Source organism: Notamacropus eugenii, chromosome 3, assembly GCF_028372415.1.
Source record: "Notamacropus eugenii isolate mMacEug1 chromosome 3, mMacEug1.pri_v2, whole genome shotgun sequence".
NCBI lineage: Eukaryota > Metazoa > Chordata > Mammalia > Diprotodontia > Macropodidae > Notamacropus > Notamacropus eugenii.
This window is the reverse complement of record NC_092874.1, coordinates 460507362-460526120: the sequence shown is the minus strand read 5'-3', so window position 1 is coordinate 460526120 and position 18759 is coordinate 460507362. Positions and strand designations below refer to the sequence as shown.

Below are 18759 nucleotides of genomic sequence, written 5' to 3'. Positions count from 1 at the left end.
CTTTGAATTGTATACTTTAGTTTCCTTCAGGAACTCAAATATGCATATTATTCTGGTAGAACAATAAGAAATTATTAATTTGTACAATTATTTTAATATTAGCCCAAATGGAAATAATTTGAAAATCATGACACAAAGGTCACCATTTTTCTACCCTCATCATTTGTGGAAAAATTTACCACACATATTTAGAAAGGTACCAAGGAATGTCCCACATCTCTGACAAGTACATCAGCAGCAGCCACTGGGAATGCTAAATACTGTCCCTCCCCAGAAATAATGCGTGTAATACTTGCAAGGTAACCAGAGGAGAGTCCAGGAAATTCCTAAAGACTGTTTGGACAAAGACAAGCCAGGAGATGAAATGGGCCCTTCTGTCCCTCAGCTGAAGAGTATATAAATACACCAGTCTCAGAAAGCTAGGGTACCTCAAATGGAGTCATTTCAGTAGCAATGGATCAGTTTCCAAGGCACTTTTCTGAATCTTTTAAGACTGTTTATGGAAAAAGGCGGCAGTCTAGAGGTTTTCCACCAACCAAAAGAAAATATGTGTCCCTCAAAAGAAAAGGAATTGAAAGGTGAGTAATCAGAGCTTCTTTCTCTTAAAACTAACAAATGAGTGTATTTTCTTGACTCTTTCATTATGTGGTATAGATTATAAATCATACTTGTTGAAAGGGTCATAACTTTTTCCTATTACATATTAACACTTTAATAATGAGGATGAGAAATGTATGCTCTTTAATGTTTCGAGAAGTATAGAACTCTACCCCAACAATCCAATGGATCTGTGATCCCAACCATATATGTATGCTCTACAGGGATGCAACAAGGAGAGAAAGACAGAGACAGAGACAGCAAGAGACAGAAAGACAGAGATAAAGGAGGGGAGAGGGGGAAAAGGGAGAAGGGGAAGGAGAGGGAGAAAGAGAAGAAGCAAGGCAGTGGAAACAACAGTCTCAGGCCCTACAAGGAATATCCCATCATTTCCTTGCTAAACTCTGGTTTTCATTCTATGAGTCGGAATGAAGAAAAAACATTAGCATTGAGACGATATGTAATCCACAAGATTCTGAGTCTAAAGAGTTTTACTATTTCAGCAACTCTGATTAGTCACCATTCAAAGTAACAGTGTAACCAAAAGCTTTTTGGTCAGTTTCTCTGACCAAAAAAAAAAAAAAAAGTTTAGCTGGTGGGGGGGGGGGTATGTTTGGCTGATGGAATGTGCATCTTTCATCTTGCACCATCTCTCTATGTAACATTTTAAACATCTTGTAATTGACATTCCTTGCCACGTCTCAAGCCATGGAACACAGACAAGAGCATTACTGGTGGCCAATGAGAATGTCAAACAGGGTCTCTCCCCTGAAATAATGCATGTAACACTTTCCAGGTTCTTCCTAAATACTGTATTTGAACTCAAAAAGTCAGTCTGGTCATGCTAAAACACCAGCTGTCTTCTCACCTCCAGAGGCTGTTCCTTGACTCTCTTAGCAACTTTCATGAGGGAGATTTCAGATAAGTAAGATCTTTCTATGAGGACCGGGACACCAAGGAAGCAACAATTAACTTTTATGGGGGTTTGTCCATAAATATTTTAGAGTTTTCATTGCTTTGCTAAGAAATGGCAATGTGTTCCTTGGGACAAGTATTATTGCAAGCAAAATAAGCTAACTATGGGCAAGATATTAAAATAGGAAATGCAAATTTAAGAATAGTACCAGCTTTGGGAGAGTGATGACACCAATTTTGGGGGGGTTTTCAAGCAAAAATTTCAGAGAGAGTCCCCTCTCCCTTTGTGAACTGAAAACCCCGAGGTTAATGGGGAAAGATGCAGTCCCCTCCTCCCCTGGCCACCCTTGCAACACAGGGACAGTCTGCTAGGCTTCTAGAAAGAGAAGAGGAGGCACCTGACAGAAGCTGTCTCCTTGTTCTCAAATGCCTTTTGTACTTTTTCTATGCAACTCTAAATCTCATGAGCAATTGAGCTCAAAGGTAAAGACTTTGCTAAAATAATAATCGCTAGCATTTATATCCTGCTTTAAGGTTTGCAAATCATTTTATATATTATCTTATTTGATATTCAAAACAATAGGTGGTATTATTATCCCCATTTTACAGATAAAGAAGTTGAGACTGGGAGATATTCAATGACAAGTCCAGGGTCACCCAAGCAGTAAGTGTCTGAGGCAAGATTTGAAGTAAAGTCTTCTTGACCCTAAGTCAAGCTCTCTCTTCACTCTCCCATCTAAACTGCCTCATTTTTCTTGGCTGAAATAGGTAATATATTTAGATCTAGATGGGACCCTAAAGGTCCCTGAGTCCAACCACCGCACTTTACAGATAAGAAACTGAGGCTCAGAGACATTACAGAATCAATGTCAGTCAGGTAGCTAGTACTGTGTGTAAGGCAGAATCTGAACCCTAGTTATCCTGGCTCCAAAACAGCACTCTATGCAAAGATGATAACACTGACTATTCTTTGCTGAATCAGCAGAATCTGTAAGATGAGGCTACCACCCCAACTCTACTACCATGATTTTATCCTCTTACTGGCCCTGCTTCACCTCTAAACCTCCAAGTCTCTAGACTTAATATGGAGATTAGAAGTAGAAAAAGTTGGGTCTGAAGGTTCATTTTCAAACAAGTCATCTTTGATTACAGAGTCCTTGGCAGGTTGAAGACACACTATGAGGCATGGATTATATGACTTTATCCACGTGTATATCTCAAAAGTGTTCACATTGTTTCCTACTAATAGAATATAAGCTCCTTGAGGGCAGAAAATGTTTTTTGTCTCTGTGTTCCCCTGGTATGTGGCAGGCACTTAATAAATGCTTATTCAATGAAGAAATGATACATATAAAATACTATACTATACTATACTATAAAATATTTGTAAACTAATATTCGTGAAGCACTTAATTCAGAGCCTGCCACATACTAGATACTATCTAAATGCTTATTCTTCCGCTCCCCATCCCCCAGTCATTATCACTGACTGCTGCTGCTCCTGCTAAGTTGGGAAAAGGGAGAGGGATACATGGAGAAATGTAAATGATATTTTAAAATATATCAATAAAAATGTATTCTAAGAAATATTATCACTACACATGTAGGAGGTATTAGGCAAATCACTTTGCCCCAGGAAACCTGTTTCTTCCTTTGGCACATTAAGGTGTTAGCTCAGATGCTTCCTTCAAGCCTTTCTAGCCTAGTAGGGAGGATCAAATGAGATAATTTATGTAAAGCACTTTGCAATCCTTAAATCATCATATAAATACTGGTTAGCTTGCTGTCCTGAAATTCTACTTTTCTGAGTCCTGTAGGTCCTAACTGAATGGCTGCCATTCCTGTGACTAATAACATATGCCAGTTGGTAAAAAACAAAACAAAACAAAAAAACCGAATCAATCACCTGGTTATCTACAAATGTCCAAATGACTGATTAAACTGACCCATTTTTCCCCTGCTGTATTAATTCAGTGGGCCATTTGTGTGGGGACTGGGTACATGTGGTCAACCCTTGAAAGATTAATTTCATGATTTTTCACATTTTATTTACTTAAAGGACCTTAATTACAGTTCTCCTCTCTTTGCTAAGGTGGCATAGAGCTGTGTCCACCAACTTAGTCAAACAAAATGTACTGGTCCCCAAAGAGGAATCTTCCAGTGGGAGTGACCTAGAATCACAACAAAGTCCTGAAAATAAGAAGAAGAACTTTATGAAGAAAATAAAGACTGCTTTCAGGAGAACGCTGCCTGAACACTACAGAGTTAAAGAAGCAAGATCCCGTGAGAGCACCCCTTCAAACCACAAGGAAGCTCTCTTTTCAAACACCCAGAGTCTCCTTCCTAGAATCACCAAGGAGGGGTCATGTCACAAATTATTTGCCAAGCCCCAAATAGGAAAGCTTCCGCAAAATGGTAATTAATGGAATGGACATTTGTATAGGGGAAAGGTCGGGGAGGGGAAGGAAGGTGGGTCAAGGAAATGAAGTGGAAAGAATGGTGGGTTTGTAATTAGGGGATTAGGGTTCCTGTTCTGATCACTTATTACCATCACAGTTTTGGATAACTCTTTCCCTCACTGGACCTCAATTTCTTCATCTGTAAAGAGAGGGGGCTGATTTAGCTGACTCCTGATGTGTCTTCCAGAGAGGCAGGCAGGCAGGGAGGGAGGGAGGGAGGAAGGAAGGAAGGAAGGAAGGAAGAAAGGAAGGAAGGAAGGAAGGATGGAAGGAAGGAAGGAAGGAAGGAAGGAAGGAAGGAAGGAGGGGGGAGGGAAGGAGGAAAAGGAAAGAAGGAGAGGAGAGAGGAAGGGAAAGAGGAATGGAAGAAAGGAAGAATATCCCTTCTAGTATTTTAAGCATGTTCAGGGAGTCATTACCAAATAAACTCAAAACAATGTCTGTCTGACAGTTTGTCTGTCTTACTGTCTACACCTGTGTCAGTGTGTGTCTATATGTGTTTGAGTTTTATAAATAAATCTGGTGTTTTTCAGCTGACTGATTACTTTTTCAAACAAATCCACTCTACTGGAAAAAAAAAAAGCAGTCACTAACACAGGCATCCAAGCATCTCGTAAAAACCTGACATGGATTGACCTGTACATTTCAACTGAAAAAACAACAGAAAAACACACTATTAATCTGACTTACCTAGACATAGGGAACAGGGGGAAGATGAGAGGTCAGGAACAAAGGGAGAGCTGATTTCTTCTCTGACTTCCAAATCCCTGACTAGCTTTAATTTCTTGTTCTTAACCAGTGAGTAATATTGAAACGATTCTCCCTACTGCATCAATAACAATTTACTGCCTAAAATCCATCTCAATCAAATAGACACCCTCGTGACATAGTCTTGCCCTCCCTGTAAGATGAGCTATAACCTTTTCTTCATTTTCAGTTACAGGATCCAGGATCAGGCTTCAAAGTCATATCTTGAAGAGATGACGCTACTCCCTTGTGAACTGGTTTTCACAGATGCTTTGGTGACAAAAAGTAGGGGCAGAGAAGAAAAGAAAAGGCTGATTCAGGAAAATTTACTTCCACCAAAGGGGTCATCATTAATGACTTCTGAAGTGGTTTTTTCTAGCAGTAGGACTTCTTAATCTCTTTTGAGTCCTATTCTAATACCTCTCTAGGGTGAAGAGTTTTTGTTTGTTTTAAGGCAGAAAAGCTTGGGAACACAGGTCTGGTAATGAACTATCTTGACTTATCATGGAAGGACCAGGCTTGCTAAATTTAGAGTGGCTCATCACATAAAGCTTGGCTGCTCAGTGATGAAATTTTTTGTCCGCAACAAATCATAAAGACTCTCTATTAAGGTGTGAAAGGGTTATAATTTTCACTGATAAGGGAACTGTCCACATCAGTGGAACCAGAGATTCATACAGGATCACAGGAAGAGACATGAGATGTTATCTAAGTCCCTTATTTTAAAGAGGGGGAAACTAAGGCCCAGTGAAGCTAAGTGACTTGTCTAAGATCACATAGTAAGTGACACAATTTGAACTCTGGTTTTCTGACTCTAAATCCAATACTCTTCTAACTAGGCCACGACTTCTGGTGTATTAGTGAAAGAACAAAAATGTCTGGTATGACTGAAACATTCATATTTGTGATTCTCTCCCTTTCTTAAAGCAACTATTCAGCTGGATGTTGTAGAAGCAGAAACTGAAGAGATTACTGGGGGAAATACCCTTGTTCGAGCCAGAAGGACAACAAGGAGGCTGTCTGTGACCTCTCTACCTTCTGGACTTCAAAAGGTAAAATGATTCCATGATCACAGAAGTTAGAGTTGGAGGGAATAGTAGAGGCCATCTAGAGTTGTCTAAATTCTAGACCAACTCACACCTAGCACACCAGACAGTTTCTGCTTGAATACTTCTAATAGGGAGAACCCACAGCTTTGGGGCAGCTCTAATCATTGGGACATTTACCAGGAAATCAAACCTCCATTTGACTCTTGGAACTTCCTGACTGTTTCTCCTGGTTCTGTCCTCTGGAACCAAATAAAACAAGTTGAACCCTTTGTACACTCTTCTGCATCTTCTCTTTTTTGGGCTAAACTCCTGAAGGGAGTAGTCACTTGCCCTCAAGTTTTCTTTCCATCATTTCTACCCTAACTACAAGTTCCTTTCTGCTAGTGAATAACAGATCCAGAGGAGAATATTCCATTGTTGGTCCCTCCACCATTTTGAAAAATGACATTGTCATTAAAGTAAGTCAAGAGTTGCTTGTCCTCTGTCAGAGAACTCTAGCAGCTATCGGAATAATGAAGTCTTGCATCACTTGCATCACTCTTTTTTCATGGCTCTGTACCTATGTTGTGAAATCTACACATAGACCTCTGAGGCCTTGGGTTTTACTACTGGCTCCTTTCAAAGATTTTTTTTCTCTGTGACTTTGAGCAGATCAATTTTGATTTTTCTTCCTTTATTGTAGCTATGCTAGGATATACATGGAAAGTTTTTTCCCTCACTCATTCTTTTCCATTTAAAGCCTTTACATTTGACTTCTCAGATAACAGGAAGATATTTTCTTACCAACCTCTGTTAGGAGTACTCTGTCCCTGACCAGGAATCTATGATGTTTGTGTTTTAACCATGATCCAAAAGCCTAACTACCCATCCTTAGGAAACAAGTTCTTAGCCAGCTGTTCAATTTCCAGGTGAGTATTTCTCCTTTGCATTCTTTGCCTTCAATGGACAACAGTGAGGAAAAAACCATCGTCTTCGGAGTCTAGCACAATTGGCAAATTTGGCAATATCTTTAGTGTTCTTTCTGACTATCATTCATGTGCATGTGAAACACCAGAAATGGATGGTAACCATCCATTTTGTTAAGCCTTGCAAGTTTCAATGTTATGTTTTGGATACGTGCCCCCAACACAGGGCAGAAATGCCCATTGTTGTAATCAGGATGACAATTCCTCTGTGTGATAACGTCATCAATAATCACTATTCTTCACTTCATTCACTTCTTTGACCCTTCCTAGATGGTCTCTCATTTAGAACATTCTGTGACCCAACTCTCTCATTCCTTGGAGCACAATCATCTTTTGATTCCTCAAAGCACCCAGTTCCCTCCTCTTCATCTTTTTTTATGCTCTAAGTATAACTTTTCTCCTCTGTGTATTATTCTTGTACTCCCTAAATTCCTGACAAGGGTCAGATTTCTTCTTGTTTGCCCCACATCCCTTTTTCTCATTTAATCTGCACTTGAAATCCCTCTCAATATGTGTGGAGTGTAGAGTCCCTTTACCTCTTTCAGGAGGGAACCTAATCTACAATTAGAATACAAATAACAGATACTTGACTGTGTCAGAAATATAAACACTGCTCATTCAGTGTGAGTCACTGCAAAATTCTTCCTGTTCCCCACACAGACTTCAATTTTCAGCCTTGTTTTTTGGGTTTTTTTTTTTTCAGCTACTTGTGGTTGTTTACACTTCATCTCAAGTTCTTTTAGTAATTTCTAGATGTAATTATCACCTCAATGATTTGATGTCCTAGCCAACTTTCTAACTTTCTCAAGGTTTTTCTGCATGAGGAAACCTTGTCTTCCTTCCCTCTAACTTTCTATCCACTTTAAAAACCATCAATCTACTTTACCAATGTGTTTCAACCTCCATTTTTTCCACTTATCTTTTCTTACTTAACCTTTTCTTCTTTACCTTGTCTTGCCAACTAAATTCTACATTTATTTCTCCTTGAGTTTTTTTCCCAATCCATTTTAATCCTTTATTCTTTCTTTCTTTCTTTCTTTCAACCTTCTCTCAAAGAATCTGGAAGTATAATATACACTTGCATCCTGGAATTTAAGAGTTGAAAGAGCCCTCAGTAGCTATCAGTTCCAACTCATTAATGAAATGAATCCTCATTATACTCTACTTGACATGTGGTTTTCCAGCTCCTCCCTTAGCTTTGAAGGAAGGAAAACCTCTTACCTAGACAGGCAGATCATTAGCCTTTTGGAAAACTCTAATTATTGGGAATGTTTTTACTGACATCAGATCTAAATTTGCTTTTTTATAAGTTCCATTCCTGGTTCTGCCATTTAAGGTCAGAAGAAATCTAATAAAACAGAACAAATTTAATTCCTTCTCACATTCAGCCCTTCAGATACTTGACATAGTAATCATGTCCCCACTGAGTGTTCTCCTCTCCAGACTAAATATATCTGCTTTCTTGGATTAGAGGTAGCTAGGTAGCACAGTGGATAGAGCACTGGGCCAGGAGTCAGGAAGACCTGAATTCAAATGTGGCCTCAAATGCTCAGTTGCTAACTGTGTGAGCAAGTCACTTTTCTACTATCTGCCTCTGTTGCCTCAACTGTAAAATGGTGATAATAATTGCACCTCCCTCTCTCCCATGGTTGTTATTAAGATCAAATGAGATGAATATCTGTAAAGCACTTAGCACAGCACCTGGCACACTGTGGATGCTTAATAAACATCTGTTTTCTCTCCTTCCTCCAAGAGATCAAAACTATTTTCAATAAGAATACTAAGACATTATTTGCCCATTAAACTACTCCTCCCTTTTTCACCTACATATATGTGTGAAGTCAAACGTTCTTTACATACTTCTATCAAAGCAAACTGAATGCAGAAGCAGACACGAGAATCCAACTGTCTTCTCTTAAGCCAGACATGAAAGAGATTTGCAAAAATATGTAAAACAAAGCCATTCTCAATAATTTTTTGTTGGGGAAAATATAGATTTTCTTCATAAACATACATTATTTCTGTTAAGACTAAATGGTTTTTTACCATTTTAAATGAATATCTTTAAAAGTTATTCATTTCTAATATGAAAAATATCAATAGATAGAGCTCACATAGACCAAAGTTTTTGGGGTTCTCAATAATTTTGAAGAGTGTAAAGGGGTTCTGAGATGAAAAAGGTTCACACCTACTACCCTAAGATATAGCTGTGTGGAGCCACAGTTCATTCGCTGATAATAAGAGGTCAAATTTGCCCACTTGCCTTAGCACCTCTGGGTCATCCTGTTTGTTGCCTAAGCTTTGGGTTTTTTACTGTGTTCACCCCTATTGGGTTTTGTCCATTCACAAATCTACAGCTACTGTTCCTTGCTTCATTGTAGCTACACCTATGGTAATTTAGCTTGAAGGATATACACAAGTAGCCTTCTCCTGCTCCCCTCCTTTTTCAGTTAAAAACATGTCTAATCAGATTTGGAGAGCACCAGGCAAACACATTCTTACCAGTCTTTCCTTGTTCTCTGCTCTCTACATTTGGTCAGGAATCTGGCCTAATTTTTAAGCCAGAAGCTCAAATCCCGTTCTCAGATACTTCATTATCTTATCCAGCTGTTCAGTTCCAAAATTCAGTTTTTCTTCCTATGTCCCTTTCCTTTAAATGACAGCAGTGAGGAAATCACAACCTATTCCCCTGTGGTCTTCAATTTTTTACCCAAGACTGCTGAATGTTAGGCAATACTTCTTTTTTAGGTTCCTTCTCACTGCACCATATGCATCCACAATCCTCAGTTGGGAGTGATTGCATTTATGTTTTAGATACACGCCCCAGGGAGACAATACCTCAGCTGTGATTGCTCAGATCAACCAAAAGCTGCCAGAGCCGGGAATCGCCAACTTCCCTTCTTTCCTCTTCTTCCTCTGGCTCATACTGGATGATATCTCATATGATAGAGCTTCTGGGGTTCTACCAGATATTTCTTGGAAGCACAAGTAGCTTCTTCCTGCTCCGAGTGTCTGGCCATCTTCTCTTGAGGAAAAGTCTTCAATCTGTCTTTAAATTCTCATTACAGCATCACTGTCTTTTCTTTCCTCCTTTTCTTCCGTCACACTCTTGCACTCCTTTCCACTCCAATCTCTTCAGATTGCCTCTTCTCCCCCCACCATTTTTTCCAAGTTGAAATCTTGCTTTTGTTTCCTCAAAGAACACTTTATTTTCCTTAAACCCTGGAGTGTGGAGAAGTGTTCAAGTCTTCATCTTCTCCTCTAGTTGGGAGATAAGCCTATACTTGCAAAACTAATGACAGTCACTTGTCTGCAGCAAAAATACAAAAATCACGTACTGAAGGCAAATCACAGTAAAATTTCCTCCTCTTTTTCTATACTAGTTGAGATTTTTCAGACTTGTTTTTAAAATAATCCATGTTAACTTAATATTAGTAAATATATTATAATGTCATTTTAAATATGTTTATTCCACAACCACAAGCACTTAGTTAAAACTATAATAGCCAGTTAATGCTTTCTGGTAACTAACATTGCTCAATTTCCTTTCCTTAATCTGGCAACCTCAGCTTTACTCATCTTTGCTTCTGTCTTCTTCCAGTTTCCTGTCCATTTCACCAATTTGCCCCACCCACCAATTTAATCTCCCGATGTGGTTTGCCCTTTAATTGTTCCACTTACTTTTACTTATTTACTTTGCCTTGTTTTGTCAACTTACTTTTTTTTTTTAACTTACTTTTGCCAGAAATAAAATTGAGATCAATATCTAGGGCTGAGATTCCTCTCCTTCCCGTTTCTCCCAAATGTCTCCTCTTCAGATTTAATCTCTGGTCTCCATAAGACCAAACCTCCTCTTACACAAAACTCTTTTTCCTTTTCTTCAGCTCATGTTCTCATATCTTCTCCATATCCTTCTCCCAAGACCCTCTTCAATAAATACCAGAAACTGATCCATATGACCTTAGAATAAAATTGCTTTCAAAGGTCTTTTGGATCTGGAGTAATCTAACATGCCATTTCAGGATTTTCTTTAATACCAAAAGATTATTCTATCTCAAATGTCAAATAAAGCCAAAGATAACATTTGCTTTTTAATTTTGTCTACTATGTCAAACTGTCGATTCACGTTGAATCCAGTAACATTATCTCCCAGTTCTCTTTCATATGACTTCATAGGTCTAACCCATACCACCCCCAAGTGCAAACTCCCATAGAAACTAAATAATCTTATTCATTTGGGGTGAACTGGGTGTTCAAGAAAGACTAGCACCTCTGGTGTGAGAGCTTGATGACCCTTTAAAGGGCATCTACCTGTCACCCAACTCAGACCTGTGGCACCAAGAAGCTGTAACATGTACAGAAGCTACACCCCAGTAAAACTGACTCAGCAGATGGACTAAACCAGGATTGAGAATAACTGACAGGCCTCAAACCCATTGGTGACTTAAGAGGATGTCTACCCCAAGCATGTGAAAACTTCCCCCAGAAGAACTGACAGATGAGAACAGTTTCTTCCAAGGGCCATGAAGGCAAAAGAAGTAGGCACTGTGGAGCTCTTAGAACTTAGTGAGACATTAGAAATGCCAAGGTCATCCACTGCATCCTGGGCCATGGCCAGTCATACTGACTTCTGTCTTGCCATTGGACTTTGATAACTCTGGGAAGAGAGAGTGAGGAGGATGGCTTTATGCAACTCTGATTCACTTAAATCCAATTCACCCCACAACATCATTCATCCTTTTTGAAAATGAAGGTTGACCACCACCAAAAATATACTTCTATTTAACTTTCAGAAGAAACTAACATCAAAGAAGGGCAACTGACAGTGTTGAGCCATGACGGCTCAGATGCTGTATGTCATGCATATTTGAAAGTAGATATGATAAAGGGTGAAGAAAAGCCTGGGGGTGGGGTGGGGGAGATAGAGAGATTTGAGAGCTGCTTTCAAAAAGTGAAGGTGTGTCACATGAAACAGAGATTAGATTCTTTTCTTACTGGTCCCAAGAAGACAAAGCTAAGAGCACTGGGGAAAGTTATAGAGGCAAATTTAGGCTTGAAGTGAACACAAATTTCCTATTGAAGTTACCCCAAAGCGGGAAGGGTTGCAGCAGAGGACCATAGCTCCCGTCTTCCCCTACTAGAGGTTGTCAAGACAAAACTGGTCATTGGTGAGAATATTGTCAGAGGGATTCTAGTTTCAAGTATGGGTTAGACAAGATATCCTCTCAGGTCCCTTCCAACTCCACTAATTCTGTGATTCTGTGATTTTACTAAGGCAGCTGAGGATGGTGGGTAGAATGCTGTGACTGGAATCAGAGAGTTCTGAGTTCAAGTCCCATGATAGACAGAGGATAGGCAAATTGATAAATAGGTAGGTAGATAGATGGATGGATGGATGGATGGATGGATAGATAGATAGATAGACAGACAGACAGACAGACAGACAGACAGACAGACAGACAGACAGACAGACAGACAGATAGATAGATAGATAGATAGATAGATAGATAGATAGATAGATAGATAGAAAGTTTGATACAGATTTATTAGATGCTTACTATGTCCCAGGCACTGTGCAATGGAATATAAATGCAAGCCAATCAACAAGACAGTTTCTACTCTCAAGGATCTTACATTCTGTTAGAGGAAAACAAAACATAGAAAGGAGCTGGGAAGGGAGGGTCAAGGGAGACTGAGATATGCTGGGAGTGCTCATGAAATGGTGCTCTCAGCTAGAGACAAAATCAAGAGAACAGGGTCCCAAGTGGAGGCACCTTGAGGAGGTGGAGGAGAAACGAACTTACATGCTATGTGACCCTGGACAAGTCACATAACCTCTAGTCACTCCAGTAACCCCCTAGGGCTTATCTACTATCATAGAAACGCTGCCATGTGTGTTAATAGAGTGAATTTTAGTACTGAGACTCCCTGTGCTGAGGAAATCAGTTCCTTCCTGTATTTGCATACAGAAGATCTCCCACTGTGGAACTCTATGGGTTTCTAAGTGTATGTGAATTGGAGTGGAGAACTGGGGCAATTTTCTGGATAATTCCACAGCCCAAATCAGTTACACCTCACTTATCTGGATATTTTAGGTTAGTGGGATTTGTCTCGAATTATCCAGATGTGGTAATCACTTCAATTTTCTGCGTTGCTCTGTGTGTAGACTGGCCATGGAGGAAGGGCTCTCATGCTTGAGTTACAAGTTTTGCTTTCTCTGCTACATTTTCTCTGACCCCATTTGTAAACACATTCAGTCAAGCCCATAGAGGTGACATGGGGAGTGGACAAGCATCACTAACTTTGTACAGGATTTACACAAAGGTGTGCAATCTGATTATTCTGTGCACAAGGAACAGTGAAGAGAAAATTAAACCGGAGCTCATTAGCCAGGAGCCACAACCTTGGAATGATTTCCCATGGCAATCTCATAGGGCTAGTACTTTAACTAGCAAGCCAGGGTGTGGGGAAGGAAGTATGATACATGAGGAGAAAAAGCCCAGAGCTTTCTTTTCACGTTCCCAGACTCTTTAGCCATCAGAATAAAGGAATATGCCAAATGGTGTGCCCAAATTAATGCCTTGATCTAGTAATAATGAGCTTTAGGAGGCACTGGTCCATGGAAGCTCAGATTACTTACTGTGCTCAGTGGTTCCAGAGGCAATTTTCCCTCTTCTACTTATGTTTGACCTGTTTTCTCTAGATGCTGTAGATTCTTTCTGAGTCAGGCCCTCTCGTTTCTCTGCATCCTACAGATCTCTTCAAAGAAAGCTTTTTGCACAAAGCACATCCACAGGGCGTGGAGAATAATATGCCTACGTACAGCTGTCAGCCAAATATTTTTACCTGGCAGATGTTCATAGTTTATAAGCAAATACATTTAATGAGTTATTGTTCCTTGGAAAATTCGTATTTAAACATTAATGGAAGGCTCCTCGAAGTTCTCTCTGCCTGATCGGTTTTTCAATTCTTTTACCAGGTTTCATATTTGTCAAAGAAGAGACGGCGCTTCCCAGTGCTTAGAAAAAAGAAAGCTAACATGGAAAACATCCTTTGTGCTTCTGATTTGACAGTAGGAAAACTTCAGATGCAGGTAGCAGACTATGCTTTTTGCTTTGCTTTTGCATTTTAGGTGATGGAAGCAAATGGTATGTGAAGTCTAAAAAAATGTGAATGTGATAGATATCCAACAAAAAGAGAGTGCTGAAAGAAATTTTTGTATATTAATATTAATTAGAATGCAATCAAGATGGATAAATGTGAGGAACACAGAGAAGCCTGGAAAGACATTTATAAAATTATGTAAAGTATGTGTGTTGGGGATGAGAAGAAATAGAACCAGAAGAGTCCATTATATACTTCATACCATCAAATAAGGAAAAATGAATGAGAATCAATCAAGCAAAAAGCAACAAGCATTTATGAAGTGACTATGCGCTAGGCACTCTGCTAGGCACTGGGAATACAAAAGGAAAAGTGAAATAATCCCTGCCTCTAGCACATTTCCATTTTATCAGGAGGTTAACTTGTACACATATAGGTATATACAAAAGAGAATCACAGATTTTTGAATTGGAAAGGCCCTTAGAATTCACTTTCAGGTGAACAAACTGAGGTCGAGAAAGAGGAAATCACTCCAAGGGTCACTCCGCTAGTAAGTGTCAGGAGTAGGAGTAGAATCCAGGTCTTTGTGATCCCAAGACCATAGTGCTGGTCACTGCGCTTCTGTGCTCTGCAATGTCTCTGGAGAAGAAGGGAAGACACTAGGACCAATGGGCAATCAGGGAAGGCCTCATGTAGGAGGTGGCGACTGAAATGACTTGTATGAAAATAGCATTTCTAAGGAGCAAAAGCAATGGGAATGAATGGACTAAGAATTCTGAGAGAGACTTAGAAAACTCTGACTGAGGGAAAAATTATTTCAAGAGGTTATGCACTGAAATGAATTAATTTGACCTTAAATCATTACTAAGCACATTTAATTGTTTATATGTTGTTAGGGGGTAGGTGCTGAGCTTCTAATATGCAAATATTCAAATGGATCTGCAGTCTCATCAACATGTGTATGATGCAGATCCTTCCACTAATGCAGACTGAAAAGAGTCACCCATGGCTGTCCATCTAGGATCCTTTGCAACTGATGTATTCATTTTCTTTACTTCCATTTTTTCTTCTGCTCATACATTCTCTGAAGATTCGGAGTATGGAAGTTCAAGTCCTGCCTCAAACACTAGCTCTGTGACCCTGGGCAAGTCACTGAACCTCTGAAACACTGATCCTCTCTCAGCCTCAGTTTTGTCACCTGTAAAATGGAGATTATAATAGTACACTTCACAGGGTTATTGTGAGAATCAAATGGGTATATGTAAAGCACTTTGCAACTATTATTATCATCATTATTTTTAACGTATTACAACCTACTCACACCCACCATGTGCCTCTTCATGGTCCTCTGAATGGGGATATTTCTTTTCAGTTCTTTAGGGACTGCAGCTCACAGTCTTACAATGGCACCAGTAAGATATTGGTATTAAAAAGTTACGCCTTGATTACTAGAAATTTAAACACTTAAACTTTTTCTAAAGTTCCTAATCAAACATTTTAAAATGAAAATGTGGATATAGGATTAGATTGATTAAGGAGGCACAGACATAAGGACCGCCAGAATGGCATGGCAATGGAAACAACCATGCCCAATACAATAGGTTTTAGGATTGAGTGAATTTCATTAAAAACCAAATGCAGGCATAAGGTCTTTTTTTTTTTTTTATTTTTTTAAGAAAAAAGGAAACTCTGCCACAGGAAGGCAAATATCCATTGCCAAGGTCTCAGATGATGTCCAGTGCCCAAATTAAATGACTACTCTGGGATTTGAAAATGCTTGCCAAACTTTTCGGCTCTTGTTTCTCCAGAGACAGCTTCTCCTTCCATGTTTACAATACATTCAAATCTACTGTCTTCTTTCTTTGTATCTGTCCGCTTAGGTCGATGACCTCATAGAAACAGTGACAGAAAAATCCACGAAACTCCTGGCCCAAAGACATGCAGAACTCCAACAGTGTGAATTTCTTGGAGATGAGATTCTTCAGTCATCCAAGCAGTTCCAGAGGATTTCCAAGAGAACCATGAGGAAATACAAATGGAAAAATGTGTGTTTTCCATGTATTTGCTGCTGCTATTGAGTCCATTACAGGTGGCATGGGCAGCTAGGGGGTGCCATAGTACCCAGAGCACCAGACCTGGAGTCAGGAAGATGAATCTTCCTGAGTTCAAATCTAACCTCAGATACTTACTAGATGTGTGACCCTGGGCAAATCACTTCATTCTGTTTGCCTCAGTTTCCTCATCTGAAAAATGAGCTGGAGAAGAAAATGGCAAACCACTCCAGTGTCTTTGCCAAGAATGGGGTCATGGAGAGTCAGAAACAACTGAAAAACAGCACAGTACAAAAAATGATGCTGTGCTAATGCACAGGTCTGACTATGTCCATCATCCCCCTCCTGAAGTTTCTGTGGCTCCCTATTGTCCCTAAGATCAACTACAAACCCCTCTGGTTGGTATTTAAATCTGATCACAACTTGGTTCCAATCTCTCTTTCTATATGGACTACATTACTCCCCCTTTGCCCCCTGAACATGCTACAAACAGCTATCCCCACGTACAGAATTCTATCTCTGATCTACTTTCCTTTGCACAGGCTGACCCCTACACCTAGGAAGCTGTCCCTCTTTACCTCTGCCTCCTGAGAGGGAGTAGGATATAGTAGATATAGCATTGAATTTAAGTCAGGAAAGCTCCAGGATTTAGATTCAAATTTTGCTTACTACCTTTTGAGCCTGGATAAGTCATTTAATTTTGCTGTGCCTCCTCATCTGTAAAATGATGAGTTTGAACTTGATGGTTTCTGAGACCCCTTCCGTGTCTACAATCTATGATCCTGGGATCCCAAGTTCTCTTAGAGGGCCACCTTAGGTTCTGCATTCCTATGCATATTAAGCCTTTCCAGATCCCCTTAGCTGCCAGTGGTCAACAAATGACTTTGTATATATTTATGAATACTGTTATTGATGTAGATGGTCTGTAATTGACAGTTTTAGAGTTTCCTAGACAACCGAGAGGTTAATTGACTTAACTGTGATCCTTTGGTTAGTATGTTTTGAGGCAGGATTTGAACTCAGGTCCTACTGACTCAATGGTCAGTCCTCTATTCATGACACCATGCTGCTTCTCCCTGCCATTTCAAAATGGACTTTGTCCTACATGTTTCCCTTCTCTCTGTCTCTGTCTCTGTCTCTGTCTCTCTCTGTCTCTGTCTCTCTGTCTCTGTCTCTCTCTCTCTGTCTCTCTGTCTCTCTCTCTGTCTCTCTCTCTCTCTCCTCTCTCTCCTCTCTTCTTTCACATCACTCTCCCTTCCCATCCTTTCTTCCATTTCTCAACTCCAGTAGGTTTGACTCTCATCTCTATCCAGATGATTCCAGGTCTCTATATCCAGCCCTGGTACCTCTTCTGAAGTCCGGCCCCATACCACCAACTATCTTATTGGACTTCTCCAATCATATGTTTCATAGGCATCTCAAAGCTCAACATATCAAATTCAGAATCCATTATCTTCACCTCCCTGAACCTCCCTGAGGTTCCCTATTTCTGTCAAGGGCACAGCCATCCTTCCAGTCACCCAACTTTGGAACCTCAGAGCCATTATCTAGTCTTCATTCACCATCACTCCTTGTAACCAGTCTTGTCATTTCTACATTGGCAGCTAGGTGGCTTAGTGGATAGAGTGTTGGGCCTAGAGCCAGAAACACCTGTGTTCGTATCTGACCTCTGACACTAGCTGTGTGATGCTGGGAAACTAACTTCTGTCTTCATTAGTTTCTTTATCTGTAAATTGGGGATCATAAAAGCATTTAACTCCTAGGATTTTTGTGAGAACAAAAGGAGAGGTGTTTGTAAAGTTCTCTGGAAACCTTCAAGTACCATTGAAATGACAACTATTATCTTCATCATTATCCTCCCTGCACAGTATCTCTCAAATCTGCCCCCTTCTCTCCACTTACATGACCGCCACTGTAGTTCAGCCCCTCATTATTTGTCACCTGAATTATCTCAACAGCCTCCTAATGATCTCCCAGTCACTCATCTCTCCTCTCTCCAATTTGTTCTCTACTCAGCCATCAAATTTATATTCCTAAAGCAAAAGGCTGACCACATCACTCCTCTGCTCATGAACCTCCAGTGACTCCCTCTAGCTTCTGAAAAGGAAGGCAAACTCTTTGGCATTGACAGTCCTTCCCCTCCTGGCCTGCTCAGTCACATTTATGACACGTTATTCTCCTGCACACATTGTATTCCAGTTCAGCCAGCTCGCTCCCTATTTGTTGGTCTCCCACCTCCCTGCCTTTCCATGGGTTGCCCACCATGCGAGAAATCTCTCTGTCCTCCCCTGCACTTCTTAGAAGCTGTAGCTTTCTTCAAAGCTCAGCTCCTGTCACTTCATACAGAAAGCCTGGTGTGACACCTCTAACTGTTGGTGTCCTTCCCACCTAGAGATCACTTTGCATTACTCTGTACATATTTTGTATTTTTCTGTGTCCCACCCCCTTTAGAATACAAGCCGTTGAAGGCAAAGGCTGCTTCACTATAGTGTTTGTACCAGTTCCCAGCTTTGTGCCTCGTAGAAAACATTTAAAAAGTGATAAATGGTCATATAGAGATGGAAATGGTCATATAGAGAATTCACTCAGTTCCCTTAGCACATTAACCCATTGGGAACCCTCTTTCCTCAGCCCCTTTTAGGTCTGGATGTCTTATAGCTCTAAAGTATTTAGAAAACTGGTGATTGAAATTGGGATTTAAATTAAATTTAAATTTCCATTGTATATTCCTTGGTCCAAGTATTTAGGATGGCTCATTTAATCATTATTCATGGCATTCATAGATTTATATATGGAAGGTACCTTGGAGGACATCTAGTCCAAAATCCTCCTTTTACATACAAAGAAACAAAGGCCCAGAGATCTCAATGAC

General features: G+C 40.0%; 1 protein-coding gene across 1 annotated transcript; it reads left to right on the top strand.

Annotated features, from left to right (window-relative positions):
- The first annotated feature begins 453 nt into the window (after positions 1 to 453).
- Positions 454 to 16155, top strand: C3H3orf49 (chromosome 3 C3orf49 homolog). Its single transcript, XM_072650700.1, has 5 exons — positions 454 to 578; positions 3605 to 3927; positions 5646 to 5770; positions 13712 to 13825; positions 15717 to 16155. The coding sequence occupies exons 1-5, from the start codon at positions 454 to 456 to the stop codon at positions 15912 to 15914; spliced, it is 885 nt and encodes a 294-aa protein (XP_072506801.1). The 3' UTR covers positions 15915 to 16155.
- The last annotated feature ends 2604 nt before the right edge of the window (positions 16156 to 18759 follow it).